Raw genomic sequence first — 24,955 nt, forward strand, 5'->3', positions numbered from 1 at the left:
ATTATTATTATTATTATTATTATTATTATTATTAAGGAGGCAGGTACAAAACACTGTGACCTAATGAAAAGAGCCCAATCCTGGGAGTCAGAGGACCTGGGTTCTGATTCTGGCACTGCCAACTGCTTTCCCTGCAACCTGGGGAGAATAATAATAATAATAATAATAATGATGGCATTTGTTAAGCACCTACTATATGCCAAGCACTGTTCTAAGTGTTGGGGGGATACAAGGTAATAAGGTTGTCCCATATGGGGGTCACAGGCTTAATCCTCATTTTACAGATGAGGCACGGAGAAGTTAAGTAACTTTCCCAAAGTCACACAGCTGACAAGTGGTGGAGTCAGGATTAGAACCCATGACCTCTGACTCCCAAGCCCGGGCTCTTTCCACTGAGCCACGCTGAATCACTCCACTTCTCTGGGCCTCATTTTCCTCAACTATAAAAAGGGGATTCAAGAGCTGTTCTCCCTCCTACTTAGCCTGTGAGCCCCATGTGGAACGGGAACTCTGTCCAACCTGGTAAATTAAGCTTTAGAAACATAAGATAAACTCTTAGCAAATACCATCATAATAATACGGACTTTTTGGACTGAGATTTTAAATCTTTCAGTTAGCCTACCTCAGCCATTCTCCCTGTCAAGATTGAACATTTAAGGTTTCTTCTCCACCTTGTCCTGCGTACTGAACAGAGAAGACCAATGAGTAGAAGCAGTGTTGCCTAGTGGATGGAGCCAAAGGACCTGGGTTCTAAGCCGGCCTCTGCCACTTCTCTGTTGTGTGACCCTGGGCAAGTCACTTCTTTGTGCCTCAGTTTCCTCATCTGTAATATGGGGATAAAGGTTGGGAGCCTCATGTGAGACAGGGAATGGGTCCAACCTGATTAGTGTGCCTCTACTTAGCTCACTTGTATCTGATGAGCTTGTTCCTACTGTATATCTACTGACCTTGCAACACTTGCACACATATCAATAGTATTTGTTGAACGCTTACTATGTGCAGAGCACTGTACTAAGCGCTTGGGAGAGTATAGTGCAACAGAATTAGCAGAAACGTTCCCGGCCCATAACAAGCTTACAGTCTGTGCTTAGTGGTTTCCCCTACCTGTTGTTTGTTTAATGTGTCAGCCCTGCTAAATTGTAAAGTCTTTGGAGGCCCTATTTGTGTCTACTTATACACTCCCAATCTCTCAGAACAGTGCTCTGCACACACTGAGCACTTTATAAATAATAATAATAATAATAATAATAGCATTTATTAAGCGCTTACTATGTGCAAAGCACTGTTCTAAGCGCTGGGGAGGTTACAAGGTGATCAGGTTGTCCCACGGGGGGTTCACAGTCTTAATCCCCATTTTACAGATGAGGCAACTGAGGCCCAGAGAAGTGAAGTGACTTTCCCAAAGTCACACAGCTGACAACTGGCGGAGCCGGGATTTGAACCCATGACCTCTGACTCCAAAGCCCGGGTTCTTGCCACTGAGCCACACTGCTTCTCTACATACCATTGAGAAGGACATTAGTCAGAAACATAAATAACATTTTCTATTGGATTCATTTCTAGATGAGCAGTTATATCATGATACTTTTGATTCTGAGTGTTTAAGGAGATAAACTCATTGATACCGTTAATTGACATATTGGTATACGTGACAGTGTTGTTGGGTCAGTTAATGATTCAGGAGTTTATGTGATGCCTTAAGGAGGGAAAATCGGAGGGGGAGATGAGCAATAAATCAGGGAAGGCTTCCTGGAAGAGATGTGTTTTATCTCATGGTGGGTAGGGAACATATTTACCAACTCTGTTGTATTCTACCCTCCCAAGCCCTTAGAACAATGTTCTGCACACAGTAAGTGCCCAATAAATACCTTCTTACTTCCAGGCCTGGGCTCTGCCCACTATATTAACCAGATCAGATGCAATCCTATCCCATGGGGATCTCATAGTTTATAGGAGGGAGAACAGGCATTGGATCCCCATTTTGCAGATGAGGGAACTGAGGCACAGATAAGTGAAGTGACTTGCCCAAGGTCCCTTGGGAAAAGAGTGGGAGAGCCAGGATTAGAACCTATGTCATCTGATTCCCAGATCCATCTTCTCTGACTGAGAACTTGTGAGGCAGAGAGGATGGTGTGTTGTCGGTGGTGATGGGAAAATCCCAGTGAGGAGAGAGGGTTTGGGAAGGAAGAAAAATAGCTCAAAGAGTACAGAGATGAGAGTCAGGATGCCTAAGTTCATTCATTCATTCATTCATTCATTCATTTATTCAATAGTATTTATTGAGTGCTTACTGTGTGCAGAGCACTGTACTAAGTGCTTGGTAAGTACAAGTTTGCAACATATAGAAACGGTCCCTACCCAGCATCAGGCTCACAGTCTAGAAGGGGGAGACAGACAACAGAAACAAAACATATAAACCAAATAAAATTAATAGAATAAATATGTACAAGTAAAATAAATAAATGAATAGAGTAATAAATATGTACAAATGTATACATATATACAGGTGCTGTGGGGAGGGGAAGGAGGTAAGGTGGGGGGATGGGGAGGGGGAGTAGGGGAAGAGGAAGGAGGGCGCTCAGTGTGGGAAGGCCTCCTGAAGGAGGTGAGCTCTCAGTAGGGCTTTGAAGGGAGGAAGAGAACTAGCTTGGCGGATGGGCAGAGGGAGAGCATTCCAAGCCAGGGGGAGGATGTGGGCCCGGGATCGATGGTGGGACAGGTGAGAACAAGGTACAGTGAGGAGGTTAGTGGCAGAGGAGTGGAGGGTGCGGGCTGGGCTGTAGAAGGAGAAAAGGGAGGTGAGGTAGGAGGGGGTGAGGGGATGGACAGCCTTGAAGCCGAGGGTAAGGAGTTTTTGCCTGATGCATTGGTGGATTGGTAGCCACTGGAGATTTTTGAGGAGGAGATTAACATGCCCAGAGTGTTTCTGCACAAAGACGATCCGGGCAGAGATGTGAAATATGGATTGAAGTGGGGAGAGACAGGAGGATGGGAGATCGGAGAGGAGGCTGATGCAGTAATCCAGTCGGGATAGGATGAGTATAAGAATGAGTAGGGTAGTGGTTTGGATGGAGATTAAAAGGTGGATCTTGGCAATGTTGCGGAGGTGAGACCAGCAGGATTTGGTGATGGATTGGATGTGAGGGGTGAACGAGAGAGCGGAGTCGAGGATGACACCAAGGTTGTGGGCTTGTGAGACAGGAAGGATGGTAGTGCCATCAACAATGATGGGAAAGTCAGGGAGAGGGCAGGGTTTGGGAGGGAAGATAAGAAGTTCAGTTTTGGACGTGTTGAGTTTTAGATGGAGGGCAGACATCCAGATGGAGATGTCCTGAGGGCAGGAGGAGATATGAGCCTGGAGGGAGGGAGAGAGAGAAGGGGCAGAGATGTAGATTTGGGTGTCACCGGCGTGGAGATGATAGTTGAAGCCGTGGGAGCAAATGAGTTCACCAAGGGAGCAAGTGTAGATAGAGATCAGAAGGGGACCGAGAACTGACCCTTGATGAACTCCTACAGTAAGGGGATGGGAGGGGGAGGAGGAACCCGCAAAAGAGACTGAGAATGAATGGCCAGAGAGATAAGAGGAGAACCAGGAGAGGACAGAGTCTGTGAAGCCAAGGTTGGATAGCGTTTTTAGGAGAAGGGGGTGGTCCACAGTGTCGAAGGCAGCTGAGAGGTCGAGGAGGATTAGGATAGAGTAGGAGCCTTTGGATTTGGCAAGCAGGAGTTCTTTGGTGACCTTTGAGAGGGCAGTTTCCGTGGAATGTAGGGGATGGTAGCCAGATTGGAGGGGGTCGAGGAGAGAGTTGTCCTTGAGGAATTCGAGGCAGCGCGTGTAGATGACTCATTCAAGGAGTTTGGAAAGGAATGGTAGGAGGGAGGTAGGGCGATAACTAGCAGGTGAGCTGGGGTCAAGAGAGGGTTTTTTTAGGATGGGAGAGACGTGGGCATGTTTGAAGGTAGAGGGGAAGGAAACAGTGGAGAATGAGTGGTTGAAGATGGAAGTTAAGGAGGGGAGAAGGGACGGAGCGAGAGATTTCATAAGATGAGAGTGAATGGGGTCAGAAGCACAGGTGGCCAGAGTAGCACTTGAGGGGATGGAGGAGATCTCATCTGCAGATGAAGTTCTAGTCTGTCCCATTTCTTTCCTTCTGTGTGACCTTGGGCAAGTCACTTAACTTCTCTGTACCTTAGTTTCCTCAATAGTAAAGTGGAGATAAAATCGTTGTTCTCCCTCCCTCCCTCTGAAACCGTGAGTCTCTTGTAAGGCAGACATTGCGTGTCTGATCTGATTTTTATTTTATGGTATTTCTGAAGTGCTCACTCTATGAGCCAGGCACTGTACTAAGCACTGGGGTAGATACGACTTCTCAAGTTGAACACAGTCCTTGTTCCACATGGGGCTCACAGTCTTAACTCCCATTTTACAGATGAGGCAACTGAGGCACAGAGAAGTCAAGTGAGTTACCCAAGGTCACATAGCAGACAAGTGACGGAGCCGATATTAGGACTCAGGTTGTTGACTCCTAGGAACCATGGTCTTTCCACTAGGCCAGGCTGCTTCTCTAACTAATCATCTTGCATCTATCCCAGTGCTTGGCACATAGTAACTGCCAGAATACATATAATTATCATCATCATCATTATTATAGTCATCAATAAAACGATATTTTAATTGTTCATCTCTGCTCTGGGCTACAACTTTTTGCATTTCTTCTGAATTTCCATGATGGGAATGAGATTTAAATCTCATCTCTGAGGAGGGCCTGAGCTTTTTATAAGGTCTGGTATCTGGTATTGAAATCACTTAACCATAAAATCAGTTTCGTCGGGTAAATGTATGGCAAGGTACAATCTCACGGCTGTTCTCAGAGCATGCGCGGAACTAGTCTCACATTCAGAAGTCATTCCGTTTTGCCCCGTGATTTTTCCAATTATCTTCCAATTATTCATTCATTGAAACATGGAAATATTTAAATCTGAGACCTTAAGGTTTTCCGTTACTTTATGGTCATGCTGAATCATGGGCTTTTTTTAAAATGGCATTTATTAAGTGCTTAAGCTCTGTGCAAAGCACTGTTCTAAGCGCTGGGGAGGTTACACGGTGATCAGGTTGTCCCACATGGGGCTTAAGTCCACAGAAGTCTCTCTCAATCAGTCATATTTATTGAGCACTTACTGACCTCCCAACCTCCTGTCTCTCCTCATTTCAGTTCATACTTCACTCTGCTGCCCGGATCATTTTTCTACAAAAAAATTCATTCCATGTTTCCCCACTCCTCCAGAACCCCCAGTGGTTGCCCATCCACCTCTGTGTCAAACAGAAACTCCTTACAGTTGGCTAAAACCACTCAGTCACCTCACCCCCTCCTACCTTATTTGTTTCTTAATTGCTGATGAGTCGTTACCGACTGACTTTATGGACATCAACCCATAGAGTTTTCTTGGTAAAAATACGGAAGTGGGTTACCATCGCTCTCTTCTGCGCAGTAAAAACTTAAGTCTCTGCCATCGTCTTTAACCAACATTTTGACCGCTTAATCATCCACTTTAGACTCCCTCCTATGTCGCTGTTGCCCAGTGCAGGTGAATTGACTTTGACTCTTCAGCTTAGACCTTTCCATTATGGGTAACCCTGATGACAGATGATCTCTCAGTGGCATAATTCTAAGCTTCATTGAGATATACAAACTCTCCTGGCCCAGTAAGACATTGATTCATAGAGCCTTTACCTTATCTCCCTGATTTCCTAGTCCACCCCAGCCCACTCACTTTGCTTTTCTAATGCCAGCCTTCTCACTCTGCCTCCATCTCATCTATCTCGCCGCCGACCTCTCAACCACCTCCTGCCTCTGGCCTGGAATGCCCTCCCTCCTCAAATCTCAGTTACCTCATCTGTAAAATGGGTATAAATGTATATGTGTATATATATGTATATATGTTTGTATGTATTTATTACTCTATTTTATTTGTACATATTTATTCTGTTTATTTTGTTTTGTTAATATGTTTTGTTTTGTGCTCTGTCTCCCCCCTTCTAGATTGTGAGCCCACTGTTGGGTAAGGACCGTCTCTATATGTTGCCAACTTGTACTTCCCAAGCGCTTAGTACAGTGCTCTGCACACAGTAAGCGCTCAATAAATACGATTGAATGAATGAATGAATGAATCCCACTGACAATGACTCTCTGCGCCCCTTCAAAGCCTTACTGAAGGCCCATCTCCTCCAAGAGGCCTTCCCTGCCTCAGCCCCACTTTCCTCTTCTCCGACTCTCTTCTGCGTCACCTTTGCACTTGGATTTTTACCCTTTATTCACCCCTCCCTCAGCCCCACAGCACTTATGTCCGTATCCAGAATTAATTTATTTATATTAATGTCTGTTTCCCCATCTAGACTCTAAGCTTCTTGTGGGCAGAACACATGTACTTTGCTATAGTGTGCTCTCCTAAGTGCTTAGAGCAATGCTTTGCACACAGCATGCACTCAATAAATACAAGTGATTGATTGATTCTAATCCCATCTATGCCACTTGTCTGCTGTGTGACCTTGTGAACTTCACTGTGTCCAACCTGAGCCGCTTTTTTCCTCAGCTCCCCCTCCCCGCCATGTCTCCCCAACTCTCTCCCTTTGCTCTACCCCCAGCCCCATAGCACTTGTGAATATATGTACATACCTATAATTCTATTTATTTATATTAATGCCTGTTTTACTTCTTATGATGTGCATACATATATCTCTAATTCTATTTATATTGATGCCACTGATACCTGTTTACATGTTTTGATGTCTGTCTCCCCCTTTCTAGACTGTGAGCCCATTGTGGGCAGGGATTGTCTTTCTTCGTTGCCAAACTGTACTTTCCAAGCACTTAGTACAGTGCTCTGCACACAGTAAGCACTCAATAAATACGATTGAATGAAGGAATGAATGAATGAATCTACCTCAACTTTTTTTTTTTAAAGATATTTGTTAAGCATTTACTATGTGCCCGGCACTGTATTAAGTGCAGGGGTAGATGCAAGGTTGGACACAGTCCATGCCCAACAATCAGCGTGGCTCAGTGGAAAGAGCACAGGTTTTGGAGTCAGTGGTCGTGGGTTCAAATCCTGGCTCTGCCAATTGTCAGCTGCGTGACCTTGGGCAAGTCACTTAACTTCTCTGGGCCTCAGTTACCTCATCTGTAAAATGGGGGTTGACTGTGAGCACCCCGTGGGACAACCTGATCACCTTGTATCCCCCCCAGCGCTTAGAACAGTGCTTTGCACATAGTAAGCGCTTAATAAATGCCATCATTATTATTATTATTATAGAGTCTTAAATCCCTCTTTACGGATGAGGTAACTGAGGCACAGAGAAGTGAAGTAGCCTGTCCAAAATCACACAGCAGCCGAGAGGTGGAGTTGGGATTAGAACCCTCATCCTTTTGACTCCCAAGCTCAATCTCTAGACACAGAGCCATGTTGTTTAGCATAGTTCCTGGTGCATAGGAAAGGCTTGACGAATCCCTTAAAAAAAATGGCAAAGCCGAGATTAGAATCCAGGTCTTCTGATTTCCAGGCCTTTGCTTTTCCCTCTAGGTCATACTGCTCCACACTATTGAGTATCTCCTGGTAACTCCCTCCCTAGACTGTAAGCTTGTAGAAGGCAGAGAACATGTCTACAGCTCTGCTACACTGTACTCTCCCAAGCGCTTAGTATAGTGCTCTGCACACAGTGAGCACTCAGTAAATAGACTCACATGCTCTACAAAGAAACTAAGTCAGTTTACTTTCCTTGAAGTTCTATCCACACTGAGCGTAATGTGGCAAATATTCACCTCCTTGCCATTGGCCAATAAAATGTTATTTTCAGTAAAACAAGATAAATGTTTAGTATGTTTGACATACAAGTGGCTCACAAATTACACAAACTAGGCGATAAAGAGTAAGCAAGTCACATATGAGAGAGTGAAATAGCATTGCTTGATGTTCCATAAGAACTTTCATTTCTCAGGAAGGAAAAAATTTTCACATCTTGATTGGTCTGTCATTTTTGAAGCTGACCTAATTATAATAATAATAATTATGATGCTTGTTAAGTACTTAATATTTGCCAGGCACTCTACTAAGCAATAGGGTGGATACAAGCAAATCTGGTTGGACACAGCCCCTGTCCTACATAGGGTTCAGTCTTAATCTCTATTGTACAGATGAGGTAATTGAGGCCCAGAGAGGTGAAGTGACTTGCTTAAGGCCACACAGCAGACAACTGGCAGAGCTGGGATTAGAACCCCTGACCTTCTGACCTTCTGAGTACCATGCCTGGCCTCTGTTCACTATAATAATAATAATAATAATGATGATGGCATTTGTTAAGCACTTACTATGTGCAAAGCACTGTTCTAAGCGTTGGGGAGGTAACAAGGTGATCAAGTTGTCCCACAGGGGGCTCACAGTCTTAATTCCCATTTTACAGATGAGGTAACTGAGGCACAGAGAAGTTAAGTGACTTGCCCGAAGTAACACAGCTGACAATTGGAGGAGCCGGAATTTGAACCCATGACCTCTGGCTCCAAAGCCCGTGCTCTTTCCACTGAGCCATGCTGCTTCTATGCAATACCATGCAATACTGCTCTCTTTTGAGTTCCTTCTAGTGCCCTCTGAGCTAATTATATTTTTTTAATATACAATACCAATAATAATAATAATGATGATGGCACTTGTTAAGCATTTACTATGTGCCAAGCACTGGTCTAAGCACTGGGGGAGGATACAAGGTAATCAGGTTGTCCCACATGGGGCTCACAGTCAATCTCCATTTTACAGATGAGGTAACTGAGGCACAGAGAAGTGAACTGATTTGCCCAAACTCACACAGCTGACAAGTGGTGGAGCTGGGATTAGAACCCATGACTACAAATCCCAAGAGATATAATTTAGCAAATTTACAAATGTAAGAGAAGAAACCAGAAGTCTTCAGCAGAATGAACTCTACTTTCTAAGCATGACCTACCGGAAACGGTCCGGGCTTGGGAGCCAGAGGATCTGGATTCTAATCCTGGTTCTGCCAATTGTTTGCTGTGTGACCTTCGGTGAGTCACTTCACTTCTCTGTGACTCAGGTCTCCTTCTCTCCCTCATACATAGACTGTGAGCCCCATTGTAGTACAGGGACTGAGTCCAAACTGGTTAGTTTAATAATTATGGTATTTGCTAAGCACTCACTATGTGCCAAGCACTGTTCTAAATGCTGAAATTATGGTATTTGTTAAAGGTTTATTTTGTGCCAAGCACTGGTCTGAGAGCTGGGTAGATACAGGGCAATCAGTTTGTCCCACGTGGGGCTCACAGTCTTAATTCCCATTTTACAGATGAGGAAACTGAGACACAGTTAAGTGGCTTGCCCAAGGTCACACAACAGACAGGTGGCAGAGGTGGGATTAGAACCCATGACTTTCTGACTCCCAAGCCCGTGCTCTTTCCACTAAGCCACAGTATTTACCCCAGCAGTTAGAACAGTACTTGGCACATAGTAAACACTTAACGAATACCATAATAATAATAATGATAATAATAATAATAATAATAATAATAATGTTGGTATTTGTTAAGTGCTTACTATGTGCAAGGCACTGTTCTAAATGCTGGGGTAGTTACAAGGTAATCAGGTTGTCCCACATGGGACTCACAGTCTTCATCCCCATTTTACAGATGGGGGAACTGAGGCCCAGAGAAGTTAAGTGACTTGCCCAAAGTCGCACATAATGAATATGTCATGAAAAATAGAGCAAGGGTTGAGAAGCTGAGAAATTTGATGTCTCCTATGAAGGAGGGGCTCGTTATCAGGAGATACTCAAATACTCACCTAGGCCTCATACTCTGCCATTTGGGCATTAGTAATGGCATTTAGTCGTGGCATTTATTAAGCGCTTACTATGTGCAAAGCACTGCTCTAAGCACTGGGGAGGTTACAAGGTGATCAGGTTGTCCCACGTGGGGCTCACAGTCTTAATCCCCATTTTACAGATGAGGGAACTGAGGCACAGAGAAGTTAAGTGACTTGCCCAAAGTCACACAGCTGACAAGTGGCAGAGCCGGGATTTGAACCCCTGACCTCTGACTCCAAAGCCCAGGCTCTTTCCACTGAGCCACGCTGCTTCCCCAGCGTGGGCAGGTTAGGATAATTAATTCATTGGACTCTACACACAGTAAGCACTCAATAAATGCAGTTGAATGAATTGAGGTCTTTGGACAGATCAATCAATTATTCAATCATTCAATCACTGGTATTTACTGAGCACTGTTCTAGACTATAAGCTACCTCTAGATTGCAAGGCCCTTTTGTCAGGGAATGGGTCTACCAACTCTCCAAGTGCTTAGTCAGAGGTCATGGGTTCTGCTGTGTGACCTTGGGCAAGTCACTTAACTTCTCTGAGCCTCAGTTACCTCATCTGTAAAATGGGGATTAAGACTGTGAGCCCCACGTGGGACAACCTGATCACCTTGTATCCTCCCAGTGCTTAGAACAGTGCTTTGCACGTAGTAAGCACTTAACAAATGCCATTATTATTATTAGTAGTAGTAGTAGTGGTAGAGTGCTCTGCACACAGTAAGCACTCAATAAATACCATCGATTGATTACATCATGCAGAACACCATTCTCAGCTCTTGGGAATGTATAGCACTCTCTTAGACTATAAATGATAATAATAATAATAATAATGGCATTTATTAAGCACTTACTATGTGCAAAGCATTGTTCTAAGTGCTGGGGAGGTTACAAGGTGATCAGGTTGTCCCACAGGGAGCTGACAGTCTTAATATCCATTTAACAGATGAGGTAACAGGCACAGAGAAGTTAAGCGACTTGCCCAAAGTCACACAGCTGACAATTGGCAGAGCCGGGATTCAAACCCATGACCTCTGACTCCAAAGCCCGTGTGCTTCTCATAAACTCCCCACGGGACAGGAATGTATCATAATAATAATTACATTACTTGTTAAGTGCTTACTAGGTGCTAGGCACTGTACTAAGCGTCGAGGTGCATACAAGCAAATCGGGATGGACCCAGTCTCTTTCCCCAGAGGGGGTTCACATTCTTAATCCCCATTTTACAGATGAGGGAACTGAGGCCCAGAGAAGTGAAATGACTTGCCCAAGGTCACACAACAGGCATGTGGCAGAGTCAAGATTAGAACCCAGGTCCTTCTGACTCCCAAGCCCATGTGCTATCCACTATGCCATGCTGCATTTCCAAGGAGCTCCTACTTGCCTACTGTGTGGGACCGAACATCAGAAACAAAACACATGCTCAATACAGTGCTTTGCACACAGTCAGTGCTCAATAAATTAAGCGCTCAGTAAATACGACTGAATGAATGAACATCCCATGCCCTCAAGGAGCTTGCAACATAACTGGGGTGATAGACTAAGCCCTCATTTCCCCTATTCCCTCCCCTTCTGTGAAACCTTGCCCATGGATTTATTGTCATATTTATTGAGCACTTACTGTGCAGTGTGGCTTAGTGGAAAAAGCCTGGGCTTGCGAGTCAGAGGTCATGGATCCTAATCCCGGCTCCACCACTGATCAGCTGTGCGACTTTGGGCAAGTCGCTTGACTTCTCTGTGCCTCATTTACCTCATCTGTAAAATGGGGATTAAGACTGTGAGCTCCACGTGGGACAACCTGATTACCTTGTGTCTACCCCAGAGTTTAGAACGGTGCTTGGCACATAGTAAGTACCTAATGAATGCCATTATTATCATTACTGTTATTATTATTATATAATGCCATTATTATTATTACTGTGAGCAGAATACTGTACTAAGTGCTTGGGAGAGTACAACAGTAAACAATCACATTCCCTGCCCACAATGGGGTTACAGTTTAAAGATGAGCTTACAGCTTAGTACAATGTTCTGCACAAGGTGGATGCCCCGTCAATACAGTTGATTGACTGGCTGATTGATTGTTTCAAGAGTTAGCTCAGTGGAAGGGGACAATGAGAGACCTGGTCTTTAGCATTAAGGAACAGTTCCATTTTTCCAAGGAACTATTCCAACTAAACAGACTTTGAGCATCAACCATGGCTCTACAGATGGTCACGCTATATGCACATGAACTGTGAGCCCATTGTGGGCAGGGATTGTCTCTCTTTGTTGCTGAATTGTAGTTTCCCAGCGCTTTGCACAGTACTCCGCAGACAGTATGCTCTCGATAAATATGATTGCATGAATGAATGAATGAGCATAATAGTAATGATGGCATTTGTTAAGCGCTTACTATCTCCTCCAGGAGGCCTTCCCAGACTGAGCCCCTTCCTTCCTCTCCCCCTCGTCCTCCTCTCCATCCCCCCATCTTACCTCCTTCCCTTCCCCACAGCACCTGTATATATGTATATATGTTTGTACATATTTTTTTACTCTATTTATTTATTTATTTATTTTATTTGTACATATCTATTCTATTTTATTTTGTTAGTACGTTTGGTTTTGTTCTCTGTCTCCCCCTTTTAGACTGTGAGCCCACTGTCGGGTAGGGACTGTCTCTGTTTGTTACCAATTTGTACTTCCCAAGTGCTTAGTACAGTGCTCTGCACATAGTAAGCGCTCAATAAATACGATTGATGATGATGATGATGCAAAGCACTGTTCTATGCGCTGGAATATGACATAGAGATTTGCATCCTTAATCAGCCCACCGTAATCCCCACAGCATTTTATTGTAAACATCCATAATTCATGTATTCATACTGATGTCTGAGAAGCATACTGCGAAGTTTCACGGCTCAGCGGAAAGAGCACAGGCTGGGGAGCCAGAAGTCCTGGGTTCTAATCCTGGCTCCGCCACTTGTCATCATCCTCATCATCAATCATATTTATTGAGCACTTACTGTGTGCAGAGCACTGTACTAAGCGCTTGGGAAGTACAAGTTGGCAACATATAGGGACAGTCCCTACCCAACAGTGGGCTCACAGTCTAAAAGTCAGCTGTGTGACCTTGGGTAAGTCATTTAACTTCCCTGGGCCTGAGTTCCCTCATCTGTAAAATGGGGATGAAGACTGTGAGCCCCACGTGGGACAACCTGATTACCTTGTATCTACCCCAGCGCTTAGAACAGTGCTTGGCATATAGTAAGCGCTTAACAAATACCAACATTATTATTATGTAAGTGCTGTGGGGCTGAGGGATGTGTGAAAAAAGGGAGCCAATCCAAATGCAAGGGTGATGCAGGAGGGATGGGAGAAAAGGAAATGAGGGATTAGTCAGGGATGGCCCCTTGGAGGAGATATGTGTTCAATATAGCTTTGAAAGGGACGGGGGAGAGTAATCCTCCATCAGATTTGAAGAGGGAAGGGCCTCTAGGCCAGAGGCAGGACGTGGGCAAGAGGTCGGAGGTGAGATTGATGAGATTGGGGTAGGGTGAGTTTGTTGGCACTAAAGGAGTCAAGTGTGCGGCCTGGGCTTTGGTAGGAGAGTAGCAAGGTGAGTTAGGAGGGGGCAAGATGGTTGACTGCTTTAAACCTTGTAAACCTTAAATCTGACAGTCAAGAGTTTGTGCTTGAGGCCAAGGGGAAATGGGCAACATTGCGGGGAGTGGAGAAGCGTGTGCTCGTCGATAGATTAAGTGCAGTATGTCCAGAGGGAATGACAACATTTTGCTCTCCCACATTCCACTGGGTAAAAGCTGCAATTTCCCTGAGGGTCAGTGTGTCACAGCAGCAAAATACCCCATCTTCTAAGAGCTGCCCGTCATCTTCTAATTTAATCTCACTGAGGCATTGCAGCAGATAACATGGATGGTTGGAGACAATCTGGCTGCTTTGATCATATTTATAAGGATTTATTTTCCTCATTATAAATGGCAAGACTTGAATGTTACTCAGGCAAAATAAAAGTTGCATGAGTTATAGGGGAGGGGATTTTTTTTTTCAAGTTTTCCTATCAGAATGATAGTGCCACCCAACTCTCTCGGCATTTATTGATTTTTGCAAGGAGCTGGTGAACTCCATTGCACTAGACTAGTAATCCCAGGATAATTTTGTGGGCAGAGAATGTGTCTATCAACTCCAATATATGATACTCTCCTAAGTGCTTAATGCAATGGTCTGCACACACTAAGCACTCAATTAATACCTTCAATTCATCGATTTATCTTCAACTGATCTACATCCGCGGCTTTACTGAAAAATCAGAGTTTTATCCAATTGGGTGAGATGTGATTCTATGTAACGAAGGAGGAGAGATGAGGTGTCTCCAAAATTTAGGCTATTTTTTTCCCCAAGAATTTTATATAATGATCCTTTCTCATTATTTGTCCTGATTTTTGATATTTGAATAGCCATGCCTATGACATTTAGAAAATATTTAGTTATTTTCAGTGGTAAGCAATTTTATTCCTATTTTTGACACTGATTCATTTTATGAAGTCACTTTACATCGTAATTTTATTGCTATGAATTCTAAAGAGAAATAGAGATCTACTACATTCATTCATTCATTCATTCAATTGTATTTATTGAACACTTACTGTGTGCAGAGCACTGTACTAAGCACTTGGGAAGTACAAGTCAACAACATATAGAATCGGCCCTACCCAACAACAGGCTCACATACATGTATGCATTTATATTGTCCCCCTCTCCCTCATCCCCGGGGTAGGGATTGTCTCTCTTTATTGCTGTATTTTACATTCCCAAGTGCTTAGTACAGTTCTCTGCACACAGTATGGGCTCAATAAATATGATTGAATGAATGATTATATGTATGTGTATATACATATGTCTCCTTATATGAAGACCAGCTTTTGTAAAGAAAAAACGAACCTCTTTTGCTCTCATTAACTCGAAAATCTCTGATACTTTTGATTTGTTTCATCTTCACTCTAAAAGTGGGACCTATTTACCTCATCTCTTATTAAATCATGGTGTTATCTCAGTCATGTGATTTTGTCATTCAAATCGGTGCATCTCACAGTAGATATGTCTTGAAAAATACATCTGTTCAGAAAGCAATTCCCTCCCCCGGGAAGATAAACATAAAATCAGTCAACACACCAACTTTACGGGTGCTAGTGTGATGAAGGATATTGCCCAGATTTCTCCCTGCCGAGTGTTTTGACAAATTCTCTTCTATTTCATGGTCGTTATACCCCAGCTAAAATAACCCCAGTGGTTGCCTAACTCTACCGCAGAGCCATTCCAGAGGAAACCGCGGAAGTTGCAGAAATCTCTGAGGGCTTTCTCCCCTCAGGGAGTCACAGAAAATAAGTTGTTTTCATGCATCGCTTGACTCTGCTGTAAAAGGAATGAGCTCACCAGCACCTAGGAGAAAAGCCACACGTTCACACTCTATTTTGTAACACTTCGGAGGTCTGTTTACAGCATTCCAATTATCGGGCTAGCTTTTTCCCCACTCCCTGCCAGATCCTCAGAGTGAGTTAGGCATTTAAGGGAGACCACAAACTCCTTCTGACAACCATGGAAAAGGAGCAATAAAGCGTTAAATAAGGGGTTCCCCAAACCTTTTAACCAGAAGTCTCCGAGACACTGTGTTTTATTTCTGTGGCTCTCTTTCTCTCTCTTCTACCTCCCCTAATATCAATCAATCAATCAATCAATGGTATTTACTGAGTTCTCACTATGTGCCAAGCACTGTACTGAGTGCTTGGGAGGGTACAACTGTGAGCCCATCTTCTAGACTGTGAGCCCATTTTTGGGTAGGGATTGTCTCTATTTGTTGCCAAATTATACTTTCCAAGTGCTTAGTACATGTTCTGCACACAGTAAGTGCTCAATAAATATGATTGAATGAATAAATTGAATGAATACAACAAAATTAGCATGCATGTTCCCTGGCCATAACGAGCTTAGGTCTAGAGGGGGAGACAGATATTAATATGAATAAAAAAGTAATTTATAGTATATAATTTAAAGATAAGTACATAAGTGTTGTGTTGTGTTGTGTTGTGTTGTGGGGTTGGGGTTTGGGGCAAATATTAAATGTCCAAAGGTCACAGATCCAAGTGTATAATCAATCAATCATATTTATTGAGCGCTAACTGTGTGCAGAGCACTGTACTAAGTGCTTGGGAAGTACAAGTTGGCAACATATAGAGACAGTCCCTATCCATCAGTGGGCTCACAGTCTAAAAGTGTATAGACAATATATAGACAGTTCTTTGTCTGTGTGACAAATTTCAGATAAAAATTGTTTTTATTTCACTTTTACTGTGTTTTTTTAACCTGGGAAGACAATTAAACTCTACTGCTTTTCCCTCCCTGTAGTTTATTTTCATCTGTCTCCCCTGCTAAATTGTACGTTCCTTGAAGAAACCAATCATGTCTATTGTCAAAGCCTTATTAGAGTCACATCAATCAATCATCAGTCAATGGCATTTATTGAGAGCTTACTGTGTGACAAACACTGTACTAAGCACTTGGAAGACTACAGTAGAACAGAGTTGGTAGACATGTTCCCTGTCTACAAGGAGCTTACAGTCTGGGGAAGGCCAGAGGGTTGCAAGGAGAAGCAGACCAGAACATCCTGTGTGTAATAATAATAATGATCGTATTTATTAAGCGCTTACTATGTGCAAAGCATCTGCATAGCCACACTAGACTGTATGCTCCTTGTGAGCTGTATGCTCTCTTCCTCCCCATCCCCCAAGCCCTACCTCCTTCCCCACCCCAGAGCACCTGTATATATGTTTGTACAGATTTATTACTCCATTTATTTTACTTGTACATATTTACAATTCTATTTATTTTGTTAATGATGTGCATCTAGCTTTACTTCTATTTATTCTGGTGACTTTACACCTGTCCACATGTTTTGTTTTGTTGTCTGTCTCCCCCTTCTAGACTGTGAGCCCATTGTTGAGTAGGGACCGTCCCTATATGTTGCCAACTTGTACTTCCCTAGTGCTTAGTACAGTGCTCTACACAGTATGCACTCAATAAATACGATTGAATGAATGAATGAATGAATGAGTAGGGAACATATAGTAATAATAATAATAATGGCATTTAAGTGCTTACTATGTGCAAGGCACTGTTCTAAGTGCTGGGGGGGATACGAGGTGATCAGGTTGTCCCACGTGGGGCTCACAGTCTTAATCCCCATTTTGCAGATGAGGTCCCTGAGGCTCAGAAAAGTTAAGTGACTTGCCCAAAGTCACACAGTACCAACTCTGTCCCACCGTAGCCCTCAAATTGCTTAGTACAGTGCTCAGCACAAGGAAAGCTCTCAATAAATACCATTGGTCGATCGATAGTCACCTAAACCCATGCCTTGTACATGTGTGAAATCTCAATCAGCAGTATTTCAGTCAATGGTATTTATTTAGTGCTCACTGAGTGCAGAGCAATGAACGAATAATCTCTCCCATCATTTCTTTTTTTAATCTCTAAGCATGTACTATCCAACTTGTACTTCCCCCAACTTGTACTTCCCAAGCCCAACTTGTAATTCCCAAGCGCTTAGTACCATGCTGTGCACACAGTAAGTGCTCAATAAATACGATTGAATGAATGAATGAATAATATCCAAGGAAACGCATGCACTCTGCCTTTCCATGGGCTCGATTTGCAGCTGCCTACTGCTCCCTGCCTCATTTCATTACCCCCCATTCCTCCATCTAATTCCCGAATCAGGTAGCCCCAAGAGCTTTCTACTTCCACAGTTTAATCCTCCTTTATTTCATCTGCTTTCATTGTAGGTGCCAGTGCTAAAGCCCATGGATTTGATGGTCGAAGTCAGCCCGCGGAGAATCTTTGCAAATGGTCATACCTATCACATCAACTCCATTTCTGTCAACAGCGACTGTGAGACATACATGTCAGCTGATGACCTCAGGATTAACCTCTGGCATTTAGCAATCACGGATAGGAGTTTTAGTATCCTTTATCTATCCCGCCACGGTTCTCGGGGCTTAATACTTAACATAAAACACTAAAGCCTAATTATCTTTGGAAGCTAAGGTATCTTTGCATTCATCACACCCAGGTTAATTTTGTTGTTTCTATAAAGCTGTGCTATTTTCTGGTGCTCTAAGGGGTGAATGTGGATCTGGGGGCTGCGAGGAGAAGTGGATTTTTTTTCAGAAGAGCCAGATTTTGCATGCACAGAAGGTAATAGTAATAATAATCATAACCATGGCATTTGTTAAGCGCTTACTATGCCCCAGGCACTAGGGGTAGAAACAAGCAAATCAGGTTGGTCACAGTCCCTGTCTCATGTGGGGTTCACAGTCACAATCCCCATTTTTCAGATGAGATAATGGAGGCACAGAGAAGTTAAGTGACTTTCCCAAAGTCACGCTGGAGGAGCAAGATTAGAACCCATGACCTTCTAACTCCCAAGTCCATGTGCTATCCACTATGTCACACTGCTTCTCTAGGGAAAGGGAGAATGAGAAAGAGAGAAATAAGGGGGAGGAAGAGAGTGGAGAGAGGGAAGAAGAGATGGGGAAAGAGAAAGAAGGGAGATATGGGGGAAGAAGGAAGGGAAGGTGAAAGGGAGGGAGGGAGAGAGATGGTGGGGGGGAGAAAGAGGGATGGTGAGAGGGAGAGAGGGAGGAAGGAAAGTATGGGGAGAGAGAGAGAGAGAGAGAAGGAATGAAGAGGGAAGAAGTAAGGGACAGAGAAGAGGCAGAGGGAAGGTGAAAGAGTGAGAGGGAAAGAGATGGTGGAGGAAGAGGCAGAGGGAAGATGAGAGTGAGAGAAGGAGGGAGGAAATGGAGACAGGGAAGAAAGGAAGAGGGAGGAAGAGAGAGAAAAAGAAAAAGAGGGTGGGGGGAAGAAGAGGGAAGGTGAGAGGGAGGGGGAGGAAGAGAAGGAAGGAAGAGAGAGGGAGAGAGAGGGAAAGAGGGAGAAAATAGAGGGTGAAGAGGCAGAGAGAAGGTGAGGGAAGGAAGAGGGAAGGAAGAAAGAGGGAAGAAAGAGAGGAGGGAGAAAGGGAGAGACTTGGTGGAGGAAGAGGCAGAGGGAAGGTGGGGGTGGAGAGGGAAGGAAGAGAGAGGTAAGAGAGAAGGAGGGAAGGAAGGAGAGAGATGATGGGGGTAGAGGAGGGGGAAGGTGAAAGGGAGAGAGGGAGGTGGGGAAGAGGGAGAGAGGGAAGAAGGGAGAGAAAGAGACAGAGTACAGAGACCGGCACACATATGAACTCATTCACTCACAGTCATGTACATGGAGACATGCATGACTCACTCACTCATACAGACCCACAGTTAAGACTCCAGGAAAACCTGCCAGATGCAGAATGAAATAGCAGGAGTTAAATGCGGGGTGGTCTAGAAGAAAGGGCATGGCCCTGGGCATCAAAACACCTGAGTCCTAATCCCATTGTGTGACCTTGAGCAAATCATTTCACTTCTCTGTGGCTCAGTTACCTCATCTGCAAAATGGGGATTAAGACTTTGAGCCTAATGTGGGACAGGGATCTTGTCCAACCTGATGAGTGTGTATCCATCCCAGTGCTTACTACAGTGCCTGTCACATAATAAGTGCTTAACAAATACCACTGTTATTAGTATTATTATTATTATTATTATTATTAGCAGAGACAGGAAGGTTGGGAGGCTGTTGGCATTGTAGTTGGCAGAGGGAGGAAGCCTGGGAGGAAACATGGTCAATGCGCTGTTAGTGCGTCCTCTTTCCTGACATAATTTGCTGAGCGCTGGGCTCTCTAAAGTTTGTGTCAGCTCCATAGAAACCATGACTGGAAACAGGATTGTATAGCTGGTCTCTCTGGGATCCTCTCAGGAGGTAGGATTCAGAGCAAAATTCGTCTCCAATACCCACAGCTTCAAATACCCAATTCATTCAGAGCGTGGCTCTGTGGAAAGAGCACGGGCTTTGGAGTCAGAGGTCATGGGTTCAAATCCTGACTCTGCCAAGTGTCAGCTGTGTGACTTTGGACAAGTCACTTCACTTCTCTGTGCCCCAGTTACCTCATCTGTAAAATGGGGATTAAGATTGTGAGCCCCACGTGGGACAACTTGATCATCTTGTAATCCCCCAGCGCTTAGAACAGTGCTTGGCACATCGTAAGCACTTAACAAATACCATCATCATTATTATTATTATTATTCATTCAATTGCATTTACTGAGCACTCACTATGTGCAGAGCACTGCACTAAGTGCTTAATAATATGAGTACCTATTAATTGACTACTAAGTACAAACACTGTACTGAACACTGAGTAGATTTTTTTTAATGGTTTATGTTAAGCACTACTATGTGCCAGGCACTGTACTAAACACTGAGGTAGATTTGAACTAATCAGGTTGGACACAGTCCCTGTCCCAACATTGGGCTCACAGTCTTCATCCCCATTTTCCAGATGAGGTAACTGAGGCCCAGAAAAGTGAAGAGATTTGCCCAAGGTCACACAGCAGACAAGTGGTAGAGCTGGGATTGAAACCCAGATCCTTCTGACTCCAGGCCCATGCTCTATCCACTAGTCCACGCTGCTTCTCAAGTTACAAGATAGATAATTAGATAATGTTTACAAGACAATTACAAGATAGATAATTAGATAAGAGTTACAAGATAATTCAATTGGATGCTGTCCCTGTCCCAGAAGGGTCTCACCTTCCAAGAAGGGAATCAATCAATCAATCAATCAATCAATCGTATTTATTGAGCGCTTACTGTGTGCAGAGCACTGTACTAAGCGCTTGGGAAGTACAAGTTGGCAACATATAGAGACAGTCCCTACCCAACAGTGGGCTCACAGTCTAAAAGGGGGAGACAGAGAACAAAACCAAACATACTAACAAAATAAAATAAATAGAATAGATATGTACAAGTAAAATAAATAAATAAATAGAGTAATAAATATGTACAAACATATATATATATATATATACAGGTGCTGTGGGGAAGGGAAGGAGGTAAGATGAGGGGGATGGAGAGGGGGATGGGGGGAGAGGAAGGAAGGGGCTGCTCGGGGGGTCGCGTAACTAGGGAAAGTAGGGGATTTACCCCCATTCTACTGATAAGGAACCTGAGGCCCAGAAAATATAATTATGATATTTGCTAAGTGCTTACTATGTGCCAGGCACTGTACTAAGTGCTGAAGAGCCAAGTGACTTGCCTAATGTCGCACTGCAGGCTAAACTCCCCTTCTAGATTATGAGCTCATTCATTCATTCAATCGTATTTATTGAGCACATACTGTGTGCAGAGCACTGTACTAAGCGCTTGGAAAGTACAATTCAGCAACAAATTGAGGTAATCCCTACCCAACGGGCTCACAGTCATTGTGAACAGGGAACGTGTCTACCATCTCTACTATATTGTACTCTCCCAAGCTCTTAGTACAGTGCTCTGCACACAGTAAATGCTCAATAAATATGACTGATTGATTCACTGAGAGTGGCAAGACTGGGACTGGAATCCAGGTCTGGTTGTCCATGTTCTTTCATTCATTCATTCATTCATTCATATTTATTGAGCACCTACTGTGTGCAGAGCACTGTACTAAGCGCTTGGAAAGTACAATTCAGCAACAGGTAGAGACAGTTCCTACTCAAAAATGGGTTGGGTCACCTTGCTTCCCTCATCAGGTGATTTATTCTTCAGAAATATTTGAAGGAGAATGCACATTCTCGCTTGCGAGAAAGGGAGGAGTTTAATATGGCATAGAGTGTAAAGAAAAGGTGTACACACACACACACACACACACACACACACACACACACACACTGCAATATCTTTGCACATTGAAACACCACCAAATCAGGCATGAAATTGTTGGACAGCTCATTTAGTGCATTGTCAAAGTTTTGGGATGCTGAGCGTGTTTCGGAGTGACTTCAGATGAACCGCTTTGGATGTATAAAATGGAAAAGTATAATTATGCATAATTTCTAACCGGCACGTACCTCAGTCGGGGCAAAGCTCGGAAGCAAAAACAACTGCGAGACATTCATAGAGATGATTTGAAAAAATAATTCAAACTCGCAGATTGAACAGGTTGGTCTGCACATTTCTTACAAGGGACCCCTGGTGTATGTCAGGTGGGTGCTGGTTGTTAGGTTTGATGTTAACCAATCAAATGTATATATTGAGCACTTACTGTGTTCAAAGCACTGTACTAAGCGCTCTGGAGAGTATGATATAACAATAAATGGATACATTCCCTGCCCACAACGAGCTTACAGTCTAGAGGGGGAGACAGACATTGATATAAATTAATAAATTAATCAATCAATCAATCGTATTTATTGAGCGCTTACTATGTGCAGAGCACTGTACTAAGCGCTTGGGAAGTACAAATTGGCAACACATAGAGACAGTCCCTACTCTGTACGTATGTACAGATACGTACATAAGTGCTTTGGGGCTCAGTGGCATTCCTTGACCACTTACTGTCCCTCTAGACTGTAAACTCGTTGCGGGCTGGGAATGCTTCTGCTATATTGTTATATTGGACTCTCCCAAGCTCTTAGTACAGTGCTCTGAGCACGGTAAGTGCTCAATAAATACTATTTAGTGACTGTGCAGAGCACTGTAGTAAGATCTTGGGAGAATACAGTATAACAGAGCTGGTAGGTATGTTCTATGTCCACATGGCTCGTATAGTCGGAGGGGGAAACAAGTGTAAATACATAATTTAAAGGATTTAGAGATATATGTATTAGTGCTGTGGGGCTAGCTCTTTATGGGCAGGGAATGTGTCTGATAATTCTGTTGAATTGTGCTCTCCCAAGCACTTAGTACAGTGTTCTGTACATAGTAAGTGGCTTGAGCATCAGCCTGAGAGTCAGAAGGTCATGGGTTCTACTCCCCGCTCTGTCACTTGTCGACTGTGGGGCCTTGAGCAAGTCACTTAACTTCTCTCTGCCTCAGTTTCCTCATCTGTAAAATGGGGATTGAAACTGTGAGTCCCACATGGGACAGGGACTGTGTCCAACCTGATTTGCTTGTATCCACCCCAGGAATTAGTACAGTGCCTGGCACATAGTAAGTGATTAATAAATACCATCATCATCAATCGTATTTATTGAGCGCTTACTGTGTGCAGAGCACTGTACTAAGTGCTTGGGAAGTACAAGTTGGCCCCTTTTAGACTGTGAGCCCACTGTTGGGTAGGGACTGTCTCTATATGTTGCCAACTTGTACTTCCCAAGCGCTTAGTACAGTGCTCTGCGCACAGTAAGCACTCAATAAATACGATTGATTGATTGATTGATTGATTGATTGATATAGAGACGGTCCCTACCCAACAGTGGGCTCACAGTCTAAAAGGGGGAGACAGAGAACAAAACCAAACATACTAACAAAATAAAATAAATAGAATAGATATGTACAAGTAAAATAAATAAATAAATAGAGTAACAAATATGTACAAACATATATACATATATACAGGTGCTGTGGGGAAGGGAAGGAGGTAAGATGGGGGTTGGAGAGGGGGGCGAGGGGGAGAGGAAGGAAGGGGCTCAGTCTGGGAAGGCCTCCTGGAGGCCTGTTAATAAATATAATTGATGGATGGATAACCAATGCCCAGCATGGCTCATTGGAAAGAGCACAGGCTTGGAAGTCAGAGTCATGGGTTCAAATTCTGGCTCTGCCAATTGTCAGCTGTGTGCCTTTGGGCAAGTTACTTAACTTCTCTGTGCCTCAATTACTTCATCTGTAAAATGGGGGATGAAGACCGTGAGCCCCATATGGGACAATCTGATCACCTTGTATCCTCCCCAGTGCTTAGAAGAGTGCTTTGCACATAGTAAGTGCTTAAAAATGCCATCATTATTAGTATTATCATCATCTATGTGCATAGAGTACAATACAACCGAGTTGCTTGACTGGATCCTTGCCCACAAGGAGCAAAAAGTCTCCAATGGGTGACAAGACATTAAAATCAATTACAGACAGTGGATGGGAGAAGCCACTAATATTTCAATCCAACTGCTTCTCCCTTGTCTATTGATCCAGAAGCTTTAAGTTTGTGCCTTATTTTTTAATATATGGGTCTTTTTTTGATCTTTTCTTAACAAAAACTGGGATTGAGATCCTGAAGTTAAGCATTTACTAAGTCTCAGGCACTGTATTAACCCCTGGGGTAGACACAAGATCATCAGGCTGGTCACAGTCTAACAGTGATTACAGTCTTAATACCCACAGTGATGTCTGTCTCCCCTCTAGACTGTAAACTCATCGTGGGCAGGGAACACATCCGCTAATTCTCTTGTATTGTACTCTCCCAAGTGCTTAGTATGATGATGATGATGATGGTATTTGTTAAGCGCTTATTATGTGCAAAGCACTGTTCTAAGAGCTGGGGAGATTACAAGGTGATTGGGTCGTCCCACATGGGGCTCACAGTCTTAATCCCCATTTTACAGATGAGGTAACTGAGGCCCAGAGAAGTTAGGTGACTTGCCCAAAGTCACCCAGCTGACAATTGGCGGAGCCGGGATTTGAACCCATGAACTCTGACTCCAAAGCCCGGGCTCTTTCCACTGAGCCACGCTAAAATGAGGGTTTAGTGAGGGAAGGCCTCTTAGAGGAGCCATCGCACCATAAAGTCACTCAGTCAAATTTATTGAGCGCTTTCTGTGTGCAGAGCACTGTACTAAGCGCCTGGGACCGTACACTAAAACAGGCACGTTCCCTGCCCACAAAGTACTTACAGTACTGAGGGGGAAAAAGTCATTCTATTCCGAATAATTTGACAGCTCACAAGTCCTTAGAGAGGAGACCCAAACTTGTATTCCTTGTCTTGGTTGGACAACATACTTCTCATTCAGTCTCTATATCCTCTTAATAATAATAATAATAATAATAATAATAATAATAATAATAATAATGGCATTTATTACTAAGCGCTTGACTGCACCACTCCGTTCAGTCTCTATATCCTCTTAATAATAATAATAATAATGATGGCATTTATTACTAAGCGCTTGACTGCACCACTCCGTCAGTCCCACAACACTCACGTACATATCCAGAATTTACTT

At 43.6% G+C, this 24,955-nt stretch overlaps 1 protein-coding gene across 2 annotated transcripts in view; it reads left to right on the plus strand.

Annotated features, from left to right (window-relative positions):
* Window positions 1-24,955, plus strand: part of PPP2R2C (protein phosphatase 2 regulatory subunit Bgamma) — a 381,993-nt gene that overhangs the window by 241,127 nt on the left and 115,911 nt on the right. For both annotated transcript variants that reach the window (XM_038745076.1, XM_038745077.1), the window contains one exon: window positions 17,700-17,877. In XM_038745076.1, coding sequence (XP_038601004.1) covers window positions 17,700-17,877 — 178 coding nt within the window. The remainder of the gene's footprint in view (window positions 1-17,699; window positions 17,878-24,955) is intronic.

This window comes from Tachyglossus aculeatus, chromosome 4 (assembly GCF_015852505.1).
Source record: "Tachyglossus aculeatus isolate mTacAcu1 chromosome 4, mTacAcu1.pri, whole genome shotgun sequence".
Lineage (NCBI taxonomy): Eukaryota > Metazoa > Chordata > Mammalia > Monotremata > Tachyglossidae > Tachyglossus > Tachyglossus aculeatus.